Source organism: Heptranchias perlo, unplaced genomic scaffold (assembly GCF_035084215.1).
Source record: "Heptranchias perlo isolate sHepPer1 unplaced genomic scaffold, sHepPer1.hap1 HAP1_SCAFFOLD_154, whole genome shotgun sequence".
NCBI lineage: Eukaryota > Metazoa > Chordata > Chondrichthyes > Hexanchiformes > Hexanchidae > Heptranchias > Heptranchias perlo.
In genome coordinates this window covers 117274-129736 of record NW_027138796.1, presented here as the reverse complement: position 1 = coordinate 129736, position 12463 = coordinate 117274, and the positions used below count along the sequence as shown (strand labels likewise).

Here is a 12463-nt window from a genome sequence, read left to right as displayed (position 1 = left end):
CCCACACTCCCTCTAACCGCCCCCCCCCCCCCCCCCGCTCTTTCCCCGTAGCCGTGCAAATTTTTTCCCTTCAACTATTTATCCAATTCCTTTTTGAGAGCTACGATTACTTGCTGCGTAAAGAAGTGTTTCCTCATGTCTCGTTTGGTTCTTTTGCCAATCACCTTAAATCTGTGGCCTCTGGTTCTCGACCCTTCTGCCAATGGGAACAGTTTCTCTTTATTTACCTTATTTAAACCCTTCATGATTTCGAACACTTCTATCAAATCTCCTCTTAACCTTCTCTGCTCTAAGGAGAACAACTCCAGCTTCTCCAGTCCGTCCCTCATCCCTGGAACCATTCTAGTAAATCTCTTCTGCACCCTCTCTAAGGCCTCACATCCTTCCTAAAGTGCAGTGCCAGAATTGAACACAATACTCCAGTTGTGGCCGAACCAGTGTTTTATAAAGGTTCAGCATAACTTCCTTGCTTTTGTACTCTATGCCTCTATTTATAAAGCCCAGGATCCTGTAGGCTTTTTTAACCACTTTCTCAACCTGTCCTGCCACCTTTAAAGATTTGTGCACATATACCCCCAGGTCTCTCTGTTCCTCTACCCCTTTTAGAATTGTACCATTTAGTTTATATTGCCTCTCCTCGTTCTACCTGCCAAAATATATCACTTCACACTTACCAGTGTTAAATTTCATCAGCCATGTATCTGCCCATTCCACCAGCCTGTTCATCACTACTCTCTGTTTCCTGTCACTTAGCCAATTTTGTATCCATGCTGCCACTGCCCCTTTAATTCCATGGGCTTCAATTTTGCTGACAAGCCTATTATGTATCACTTTATCAAACTCCTTTTGAAAGTCCATATTCACCACATCAACCACATTGCCCTCATTGACCCCCTCTGTTACCTCATCAAAAAACTCAATCAAGTTGGTTAAACACGATTTGCCTTTAACAAATCCATGCTGGCTTTCCTTTATTAATCCACACTTGTCCAAGTGACTATTAATTTTGTCCCGGATTATCATTTCTAAAAGCTTCCCAATCACTGAGGTTAAACTAACTGGCCTGTAGTTGCCGGGTTTATCCTTACAGCCTTTTTTGAAAAAGGGTGTAACATTTGCAATTCTCCAGTCCTCTGGCACCACCCCTGTATCTAAGGATGATTGGCAGATTATAGCCAGCACCTCTGCAATTTCCGCCCTTACTTCCCTCAGTCATCTAGGATGCATCCCGGGTGACTTATATACTTTAAGTACAGCCAGCCTTTCTAGTGCCTCCTCTTTATCAATTTTTAGTCCATCCAATATCTCAACTACCTCCTTTTACTGTGATTTTGGCAGCATCTCCTTAGTAAAGACAGATGCAAAGTACTCATTCAGTACCTCATCCATGTCCTCTGCCTCTATGCGTATATCTTCTTTATGGTCCCTAATCGGCCCCACCCCTCCTCTTACTACCCGTTTACTATTTATAAGCCTATAGAAGACTTTTGGATTCCCTTTTATGTTGGCTGCCAGTCTATTCTCATACTCTCTCTTTGCCCCTCTTATTTCCTTTTTCACTTCTCCTCTGAACTTTCTATATTCTGCCTGATTCTCACTTGTGTTATCAACCTGACATCTGTCATTCGCCCCCTTTTACTGCTTCATCTAACTATTTCTTTTGTCATCCAGGGAGCTCTGGCTTTAGTTGCCCTCCCTTTCCCCCTCGTGGGAATGTACCCAGACTGTATCCGAACCATCTCCTCTTTAAAGGCCGCCCTCTGTTCGATTACAGTTTTGCCTGCCAATCTCTGATTCCAATTTACCCGGGCCAGATCCGTTCTCAACCCACTGAAATTGGCCCTCCTCCAGTTTTTACTCTAGATTGTTCCTGGTCCTTTTCCACAATTAATCTAAACTTTACGACACTATGATCGCTGTTCCCCCACTGACACTTGCTCCACTTGGACGGCCTCATTCCCCAGAACCAGATCCAGCAATGCCTCCTTCCTCATTGGGCCAGAAACATACTGATTAAGAAAGTTCTCCTGAACACACTTCAGAAATTCCACCCCCTCTCTGCCCGTTACACTATTACTATCCCAGTCTATATTAGGATAGTTGAGTCCCCCATTATTTCCTTGCAAATTTGTTCCTCTATTTCCTTCCCACTAGTTGGTGGTCTATAGAATACACCCAGTAGTGTAATGGCACCTCGATTGTTTCTTAACTCAAATCAAATAGATTCTGTCCTTGACCCTTCCAGGACATCCTCTCTCTCCAGCACTGCAATACTCTCCTTAATCAATACCCCCCCACCCCACTTCCTTTTTTTTTCCTTCCCCTATCTTTCCTGACCATCTTGTATCCAGGAATTTTTAGTACCCAATCCTGCCCTTTTTTGGCTGTGGGGTGACCACCTCCTGGAACGTACGATCCAGGAAACCTTTAGCCTCCCTTATGCTCTGCAATGACTCCAGCCGCCCCTCAAGCTCAGAAACCCTCAGCTTGAGCTCGAGCAACTGGAGGCCCTCCAGGACACATGAAGTTCCCACATGGCGTAGGCAATGGGCCTCAGCGCCCATCCATTATGTTTAGAAACCTTTTTTTTCCTAAACTCCCTTTTGGATACTCTATTAATTTATTTACTGTTCACTTACCCTGATTAACCTACCCTTTTATTTCAGTTCTCTCAGAGCTCCTCCTCTCTTCACCGCGATGTCGCTCTCTGTACTTAGTGAATGGGGCTTCACCCCTGGTGCTCAGCACCACATCTCTCGACTCCACTCCCGCTCCTGTACTGATACCTGGGGCTCCTCCCCTGGTGCTCAGTGCCTCGACTCGGCTCCCGCTCCTGTACTGATACCTGGGGCTCCTCCCTGGTGCTCAGTGCCTCGACTCGGCTCCTGCTCCTGTACTGATACCTGGGGCTCCTCCCCTGGTGCTCAGTGCCTCGATTCCACTCCCGCTCCTGTACTGATACCTGGGGCTCCTCCCCTGGTGCTCAGCACCTCGACTCGGCTCCTGCTCCTGTACTGATACCTGGGGCTCCTCCCCTGGTGCTCAGCACCACATCTCTCGACTCCGCTCCCGCTCCTGTACTGATACCTGGGGCTCCTCCCCTGGTGCTCAGTGCCTCGACTCGGCTCCTGCTCCTGTACTGATACCTGGGGCTCCTCCCCTAGTGCTCAGTGCCTCGACTCGGCTCCCGCTCCTGTACTGATACCTGGGGCTCCTCCCCTGGTGCTCAGCGCCACATCTCTCGACTCCGCTCCCGCTCCTGTACTGATACCCGGGGCTCCTCCCCTGGTGCTCAGTGCCTCGACTCGGCTCCCGCTCCTGTACTGATACCTGGGGCTCCTCCCCTGGTGCTCAGTGCCTCGACTCCACTCCCGCTCCTGTACTGATACCTGGGGCTCCTCCCCTGGTGCTCAGCGCCACATCTCTCGACTCCGCTCCCGCTCCTGTACTGATACCCGGGGCTCCTCCCCTGGTGCTCAGTGCCTCGACTCCGCTCCCGCTCCTGTACTGATACCTGGGGCTCCTCCCCTGGTGCTCAGCACCTCGACTCCGCTCCCGTTCCTGTACTGATACCCGGGGCTCCTCCCCTGGTGCTCAGCACCTCTTCTCTCGACTCCGCTCCCGCTCTTGTACTGATACCTGGGGCTCTTCCCCTGGTGCTCAGCACCTCTTCTCTCGACTCTGCTCCCGCTCCTGTACTGATACCTGGGGCTCCTCCCCTGGTGCTCAGCACCTCTTCTCTCGACTCTGCTCCCGCTCCTGTACTGATACCTGGGGCTCCTCCCCTGGTGCTCAGTGCCTCGACTCCGCTCCTGCTCCTGTACTGATACCTGGGGCTCCTCCCCTGGTGCTCAGTGCCTCGACTCCGCTCCCGCTCCTGTACTGATACCTGGGGCTCCTCCCCTGGTGCTCAGTGCCTCGACTCCACTCCTGCTCCTGTACTGATACCTGGGGCTCCTCCCCTGGTGCTCAGTGCCTCGACTCCACTCCCGCTCCTGTACTGATACCTGGGGCTCCTCCCCTGGTGCTCAGTGCCTCGAATCCGCTCCCGCTCCTGTACTGATACCTGGGGCTCCTCCCCTGGTGCTCAGCACCTCGACTCCGCTCCCGCTCCTGTACTGATACCTGGGGCTCCTCCCCTGGTGCTCAGCACCTCGACTCGGCTCCCGCTCCTGTACTGATACCCGGGGCTCCTCCCCTGGTGCTCAGCACCTCGACTCCGCTCCCGCTCCTGTACTGATACCTGGGGCTCCTCCCCTGGTGCTCAGTGCCTCGACTCCGCTCCCGCTCCTGTACTGATACCTGGGGCTCCTCCCCTGGTGCTCAGTGCCTCGACTCCGCTCCCGCTCCTGTACTGATACCTGGGGCTCCTCCCCTGGTGCTCAGTGCCTCGACTCCGCTCCCGCTCCTGTACTGATACCTGGGGCTCCTCCCCTGGTGCTCAGTGCCACATCTCTCTACTCCGCTCCCACTCTTGCACTGATACCTGGGGCTTCTCCCCTGGTGCTCAGCACCTCTTCTCTCGACTCCGCTCCCGCTCTTGTACTGATACCTGGGGTCCTCCCCTGGTGCTCAGCACCTCTTCTCTCGACTCGGCTCCCGCTCTTGTACTGATACCTGGGGCTCTTCCCCTGGTGCTCAGCACCTCTTCTCTCGACTCTGCTCCCGCTCTTGTACTGATACCTGGGCTCCTCCCCTGGTGCTCAGCGCTACGTCTCTCGACTCTGCTCCTGCTCTTGTACTGATACCTGGGGCTCTTCCCCTGGTGCTCAGCACCTCTTCTCTCGACTCTGCTCCCGCTCTTGTACTGATTCCTGGGCTCCTCCCCTGGTGCTCAGTGCTACGTCTCTCAACTCTGCTCCTGCTCTTGTACTGATACCTGGGGCTCCTCCCCTGGTGCTCAGTGCCACGTCTCTCGACTAAATTATCTATTTATTTATAGATAATTTCTTTTTAGTCTGTATTGGGATTTTTGCTTTTTTAAAAAAATATTGCATCTCCTTCCCCCTCTACAGCTAATTCCCACTCTCTCCAAATTCTCAAGTTCCCACTCTGTTCATAGAAACATAGAAAATAGGAGCAGGAGTAGGCCATTTGGTCCTTCGGGCCTGATCGTCTAACTCCGTACCCTGTTCCTGCTTTTTCCCTATATCCCTTGATCCCTTTAGCAAAAAGAAATATATCTATCTCCTTCTTGAATATATTTAATGACTTGGCCTTCTATGGTAGAGAATTCCACAGGTTCACCACCCTCTGAGTGAAGAAATTTCTCCTCATCTTGGTTCTAAATGGCATACCCCGTATCCTGAGACTGTGACCCCTGGTTCTGGACTCCCCAGCCATCGGGAACATCCTCCCTGCACCTAGTCTGTCTAGTCCTGTTAGAATTTTATGTGTTTCGATGAGATCACCTCTCATTCTTCTAAACTCTAGTGAATATAGGCCTAGTCGACCCAATCTCTCCTCATACGTCAGTCCTACCATCCCAGGAATCAGTCTGGTAAACCTTTGTTGCACTCCCTCCATGGCAAGGACATCCTTCCTCAGATACCACCCTAAACATTCACTCCCTTCACCACCGGTGCACAGTGGCTGCAGTGTGTACCATCCACAGGATGCACTGCATCAACTTGCCAAGGCTTCTTTAACAGCACCTCCCACACCCGCGACCTCTATCACCTAGAAGGACAAGAGCAGCAGGCACATGGGAACAACACCACCTGCACGTTCCCCTCCAAGTCACACACCATCCCGACTTGGAAATATATCGCCGTTCCTTCATCGTCGCTGGGTCAAAATCCTGGAACTCCCTTCCTAACAGCACTGTGGGAGAACCGTCACCACATGGACTGCAGCGGTTCAAGAAGGTGGCTCACCACCACCTTCTCAAGGGCAATTAGGGGTGGGCAATAAATGCCGGCCTCGCCAGCGACGCCCACATCCCATGAACGAATAATAAAAAAAAAGATAAGGAGAACAAAACTGCACACAATACGCCAGATGTGGTCTCACCAAGGCCCTGTATAACTGCAGTAAGACATCCTTGCTCCTGTACTCACATCCTCTTGCAATGAAGGCCAACATACCATTCGCCTTCCTAACTGCTTGCTGCATCTGAATGTTCACTTTCAGCAACTGGTGTACAAGGACACCCAGGTCTCGTTGCACCTCCCCTTTTCCCAATCTATCACCATTCAGATAATAATCTGCCTTTCTGTTTTTACAACCAAAGTGGATAAGCTCACATTTATCCACGTTATACTGCATCTGCCATGTTCTTGCCCACTCACCCAACTTGTCTAAATCACATTGGAGCCTCTTTGCATCCTCCTCACAGCTCACATTCCACCCCAGCTTTGTGTCGTCTGCAAACTTGGAAATGTTACGTTTAGTTCCCTCATCCAAATCATTGATATATATTGTGAATAGCTGGGGCCCAAGCACTGATCCCTGCGGTACCCCACTAGTCACTGCCTGCCATCCCGAAAAAGACCCGTTGATTCCTACTCTCTGTTTCCTGTCTGTCAACCAATTCTCAATCCATGCCAGTATATTCCCCCCCAATCCCATGTGCTTCAATTTTGCACACTAACCTCTTGTGTGGGACCTTATCAAAATCATGATCCACTCTCTTCACAATGAGCTCTGTGCTTCAGCCCATCTTAATTCATCCATCGACCCAGAGAGAGCCTACAGTCCCCCTGCTCCCATTGCAGCATCCGATTGGTTCTTAAATGATGCCATGTTTTCCCTCCCTTGTTCTATTGTGGAATCCAGTCCCTATGTGTGAAGAACTTCCTGATCTTTGTCCTAAATTGACCTTGTACTAGTTTGAACCTGTGTCTCCTTGTCCTACTCTCGTTGTTTAACTTGGAGTGATAATCTGGATTCACCTTCTCATTCCCTGAACTATCTCTATTAGGTCAACTCTTGGGCATCTCCTTTTCGGGTTGAACAGCCCAAATGTCTCCAGTCTTTCCTCATAACTCGGATCCGCCTCATCTCGTTACTCCTCTCTGGACTACCTTGAGCTCTGGAATATGTCTCTTGTGTCTCGGTGACCAGAATTGAACACAGTGCTCCAGATGTGGTCTGACCAGAGCCCTGTACAGTTTGGGCACCGCTTCCTCTGACTTGTTCGCTACTGACTCTAACGTTCAACATTTGATTGTCTTTGGTTCTCTGCACTGATTGGACATGTTGAGCGTTGAGTCTACTGAGACTCCTGAGCCTCTTTCAGCTTCACCCTTGGTTATTTCAACACCATTCACGAAGTGAGAGTCTTCTGTTTTTCTTTCCTGTGTGCAGTACTTTACATTTGTCGGAATTAAATTTTGCCTGCCTGTATTCTGCCCACTTAAATATTTTGTTCAACTCATTGTGCAATTTCTGACCTGCCTCCTCTGATTTCTCCAGCCCTCCTAGCAGAACACTTTTTCCATTAAGGGGCCCTCCTCAAATGTTGTTCCACCTTTCATCAACCTGCTGTATCTAGTTTGGGGGTGTAGGATTGTCCAGTTTTAGGATTTTTGGAAAGAAGAAGAAAGAACTTGCATTTACATAGCACCTGTCATGGTCTCAGGACATCCCAATGCACTTCATGGCCATTGAATTGCTTCTTGTTTTGAAATCTAATCACTGTTGCTTTGTAGGCAAGAGTTAGCTCTCAGCCACAGTGACGGTAAAGACACATTTGACCTCCGTGCCGTCGGGTTAGGGAGGAGAGAATCAGCCAGGATTTTTGCTGCAGCACCTCCTGTGTGAAATGCTCACCTGTCTGTCGGCTGAGGACAGATTTGGCCTCGGCAGTGATTTCCCCCCATGGTCGAATGGCACTCACTGGTTGTCAACATTACCTTTCTATGCTCACGTATAAAGGGTGGCCAGTTGGAGCGGTAGCAGAGTGTGCTTGTGAGATTGCCCCAACAGAGAGTCGACACTTTCAGGGGAGGGGGTGAGGGGTGAACCTCTATAGATTGTAACATTTCCCATTGTCTGTTGCTTCCCAGGCATCACGTGTACAAAAAGGTGGATCACAAGAACCTCGAACTGTCTGAAGTGGGGCCCAGGTTTGAAATGAAACGTAAGTGCCTCCTCCACATGGCCCTCTCTAACCAAAACAGTGTTTCAAAAACCACAGGAGTCCATAATTTCCCTGGGATCAGTAAACAGCCTGTGGCACTGCCCACGCACAATCGGTGAGGTTACTTTTATCTACAAAATGGGGGAGGGAAGGAGGGAGAGATTTTAGAAACTCTCTCTGCAGCAACACCTACTGGCCAGAACTTGCAACTACATTGTTACAGACAATTGTTTACATACAGGGTCTCCAGTCTAAATGTTTACGTAGGCAGTTTCAATGTTAAGTGTTGACGGGTAAACGTACCAAAATATAAGTGCCTCTTCCCCTGAAGGCTGGGCAGGAAGTGCATGCACGCATGCATGCACAAGATTTTCAACAGGCATCGAGACTGACCTCCACCGCTTGGCATACTCCCCACGAGTAGAATTATCGTCTACACCGATAGGGTGTTTGAGCATTTAGAGCTACAAGTGGCCTATCCCATGGCATTGCTCGCTGATTGTCTGGAACACAGTTGTGTTCATCTGGTAAGGCGGAGCTGTGTCTAACTTGGCCTGCCTCTTTCCAGGAAAACCATACTCTGTTGTGAGGTCCCTCGCACTCAAATTATCCGCTGGCACACGTCACCTAGGATCGCACATGAAGAAATGGGCCATTCCCCCCGGTGGGGGGAATCATTGAAAGGGAAACTTTTTTTTTTAAAAAAAAGGCCAGCTTTACAATAATGAAATGTGGGTTATCTAAACAGAATCAATAATTTACATGATGCACTACAATATGTCATGTACCCAGAAGGAGAAAAGGCCGTCACGCTTGCTCCCTATTTCAATGGATCTCATCCCCATCTATCATCCTCCCAAGGAAAGGCAAAATACTGTTGGGAATACATTAGGAATCCTCTGTGAAAAATTCCCCTCGGACCCTTCAAAGGCAGTCAGATAGGCTCTCGCTGGCCCCAAAACCATTTGGTTATTTCCTGTAATAATTCCTCTCAGCCTCCTTTTTGCCTTGTTTTTCTAACACCACCTTGAAGGAGTTGGTCCTTACTACCTCTGCTGGTGTGCAGCTCAATCACTCTTTGAGAAAAATCAAACGTCCAACCTTGCTCCTCCCTCCTTTCTCAGTTTAAATTTGAGGCCCCTGGTTATACCCGACCCCACCACCATAGACACACAAGCCACTTCCAAAATGGCCCTGCCTTTAATAATTTGAAGACCTGGATCAGATCTCCTCGAAGTCTGTCTGTGCCTCTCCAGTTACGCGGAGTCTATCTTCCTAATGTTCGCACTTGGGAGCTGACCAGATCTGGTCAGTGCATTTGGGGATTATTTAATTGGAATTCTCTGCCATAAACCCTTGTTGAAGTAGTATCCACGTGGGAATTAGACTACATGGGATATTAAAGGTTACAGGGAGTGAGTAGGAGAATGGGATTAGACTAGGTGGGATATCAAGGGTATGGAGAGTGAGCGTAGATCGGGATTAGAGTGGCTCGTGGAGAAAACATCGGGGCAGATTTGATGGGCCTGTTTTTGTGCTGTGGAACATTCGGTGATTGTTTCCTTGTCCTTTTTTCTGCGGTTGGTGGCTCTTCACACAATCCGTGCCTCAGTCCCTCTGACTTGAACTGTGTAAGTCCAATAACTGAACTCTCTCTTTCTCTCTTTCCTATCCCTCTGGCAGTGTACCAGATTAAACTGGGGACCCTGGAGAATGAGACCACCTCCGACACAGAATGGCGCTGGCATCCATACACGCACACCGCCAAGAAGAAGAGATACCTGAGCACAGAGTGAGCTGAGCTCACATCCCCTGTGTTAGCACTGGGGAGGGGAGAATTTAATGTTTGAGGGTGTACAGCCCAGGACAGTAGACTCTGACTCTCGGACTGTTGTGGCTACGATTCGATTTGACAATCAGGATTTGTCCAATTATTTACAAAACTCTTTATTTACCAGAAGAGCTTTCCTGGGAATTTCAAATAAACCAGATAACCAGGACCAGTCACTGTTTATACACCAGGTAATCAGGACCAGTCACTGATTATAAACCAGGTAATCTGGACCAGTCACTGAATCAATCAATCAATCAATCAGACCAGTGGATTTCACAGCCTGTTGATGGCGGGCTGACTAGTCAAGAGGTCGATGGGGAGTAAAATGTCACTGCAGAGCTGCAGAATTAAAATGTGTTGCACAGCAGTGCAGCCAAAGTGTTCCTGCGACTGATGGAGGATGAAATGTGAGCCGACCAGAAGCTCCCTGTACTTCAGTGCGATTCCCAGTCCCTGAACACAACATTAGGGTGAGTTGCTGAGGTGAGCTCCAAGCAGTGCTGGAGTGTTTGAGCCACAGACTTTGAGCCAGTCTATGCAGGCTGTGACAACGTCCGGAAGCGGGTGAGACGAGGGTGTTGTAAATATCTCCAGCAGCCCACTCCCTGTTTGACAGCCTGCACTGTGCCCCATGACAGACTCTCAAAGCAAGTGGCCAATAATGAACACTGCAGCCTGGGAGGATCACATTGAACCTTCCGAGTTCTCGGCCCACTCCTGAAGGTGCTAGCTTGTGCTGGAGTGTAGGTTCCAGGGGTGTCAGACACTCTCTGGTACCTCACCCAAGCAGCTGTTCTTTGTGAACTAAGATATTGCCTGTTCGACAATGGGGGAAAGCATCACAGCTGAGCCTGATCCTCTCTCCTTCCGGAGCCCATACACACAGTATTCATTTTGTTTACGGGGTGTGGGTGTCGCTGGCGAGCCCACATTTATTGCTGAGAAGCTGGGTTGGGTTGCTGCTTTGACCTGCTGCAGTCTTTGTGGTGATGGTGATCCCACGATGGTGTTTGGTAGGAATATCAGGATTGGGACCCGGAAGGAATGGCGGTATACGCCCATGGCAGGATGGTGTATAGCCTGGAGGTGACGGTGCACCTGTTTGTCCTTCACGATGGCCCAGCTGGCAGTGGTGGGAGTTGCCCATCCTTCCACAGATCCTTTCACCACAGCATCTACCTGCCTCTTGAATGACTCCAGAGTTTTTGTCTCCACTCCCCCACGGTTTTCAACCAACCGTTGATCAATCACATGTTGTCGAGGCAGCCATAGGAAATGCAACCATACTGATAGGAGGGGCCGAGTTGGAATTTTAACACTCAGGGCGCTGCCATTTTTTGCTGGCTGCATCAGTAAGCACTGACCCCTGTAACAACCTGTCTAAGTCAAAACGAACAGGTGCTCCCACAGTTGGGGCAGAGTGTCAAGCATTGCTTGTCAGCTTTCAAATACTGTGCAGAATAAACTGGGAACTGCCATTTGATGCATTTGCCTCAGGATTTCAACTTGCAACCAATCCTGGGCAGCAGTTAATAATTGGATGGTCCCTGTCCATTCACCGTTCGGTAAAGTGACCAACCCTGAGTGGGAGTTGATGATCTGAGGGTCCCTGTCCATTCCCAGTTAGATAAAGTGACCAACCCTGGGTGGGAGTTGATGATCTGAGGGTCCCTGTCCATTCCCAGTTCGATAAAGTGACCAACCCTGGGTGGGAGTTGATAATCTGAGGGTCCCTGTCCACTCCCAGTTAGATAAAGTGACCAACTCTAGGTGGGAGTTGATAATCTGAGGGTCCCTGTCCATTCTCAGTTAGATAAAGTGACCAACCCTGGGTGGGAGTTGATGATCTGAGGGTCCCTGTCCACTCCCATTTGGGTGAGATGGCCAGCCTCCAGCAGGAATTGATAATCTGATGGTATTTGATCACTGAGGAGTCTCTGGTGTCAGTTGGTGTGAGTGTCTTAACAAGCCTTTGGAAAGGCATAACCAATCTCTCCCACCCAGTAAAAGGTGTTTGTCAGGTCAGTCGGAGATCACTCAATAAAAGGATTCCAGTCACACCCAATGAGGTATCCCTGAGGTCCAATTGGTACCTGGCCCCCTTTGGGGCCCACTGTTATGGAGGTACACAAATACGATGTGAAACCAAATGTAGTGTCCTGCTGCCTTGCAGCACAAGAGGCTGCTAACTCTAAGCTCTTGGCTTTGTACCTGTTCCCCACCCTGGGGGAAGGGGAATCTAAGACTAGATGCATGGAAATGGTCTCTATCGGTGCCTTATTCACCATGAGCGCCTCCCTCTGAGGTGTCGAGCGATTCTTGGGAGAGGATTGGAAGTTCCCATCCTTTCCAGGGTGATGAGCGTGAGGCAATGACCCACCTCTACATGCCCACTGTCAGATCAATTCTTATAGCTTCTGAGTGCAAATCAGAACAAGTAGATTCCTCCATAGATTGCAGCCAGGTTTCTTACACAGATCCTACTGAGAAATGGTTATTGTGATTCAAGCACAGCTGCCTCACATAAAATATTTATTATATCTTCA

General features: G+C 49.7%; 1 protein-coding gene across 3 annotated transcripts in view; it reads left to right on the top strand.

Annotated features, from left to right (window-relative positions):
* Nucleotides 1-12463, top strand: part of imp4 (IMP U3 small nucleolar ribonucleoprotein 4) — a 29306-nt gene extending 16843 nt beyond the window's left edge. For all 3 annotated transcript variants that reach the window (XM_067977470.1, XM_067977472.1, XM_067977471.1), the window contains exons 8-9: nt 8010-8083; nt 9767-12463. In XM_067977470.1, the coding sequence (XP_067833571.1) occupies nt 8010-8083; nt 9767-9879 (187 nt within the window). In that variant the 3' untranslated portion in view covers nt 9880-12463. The remainder of the gene's footprint in view (nt 1-8009; nt 8084-9766) is intronic.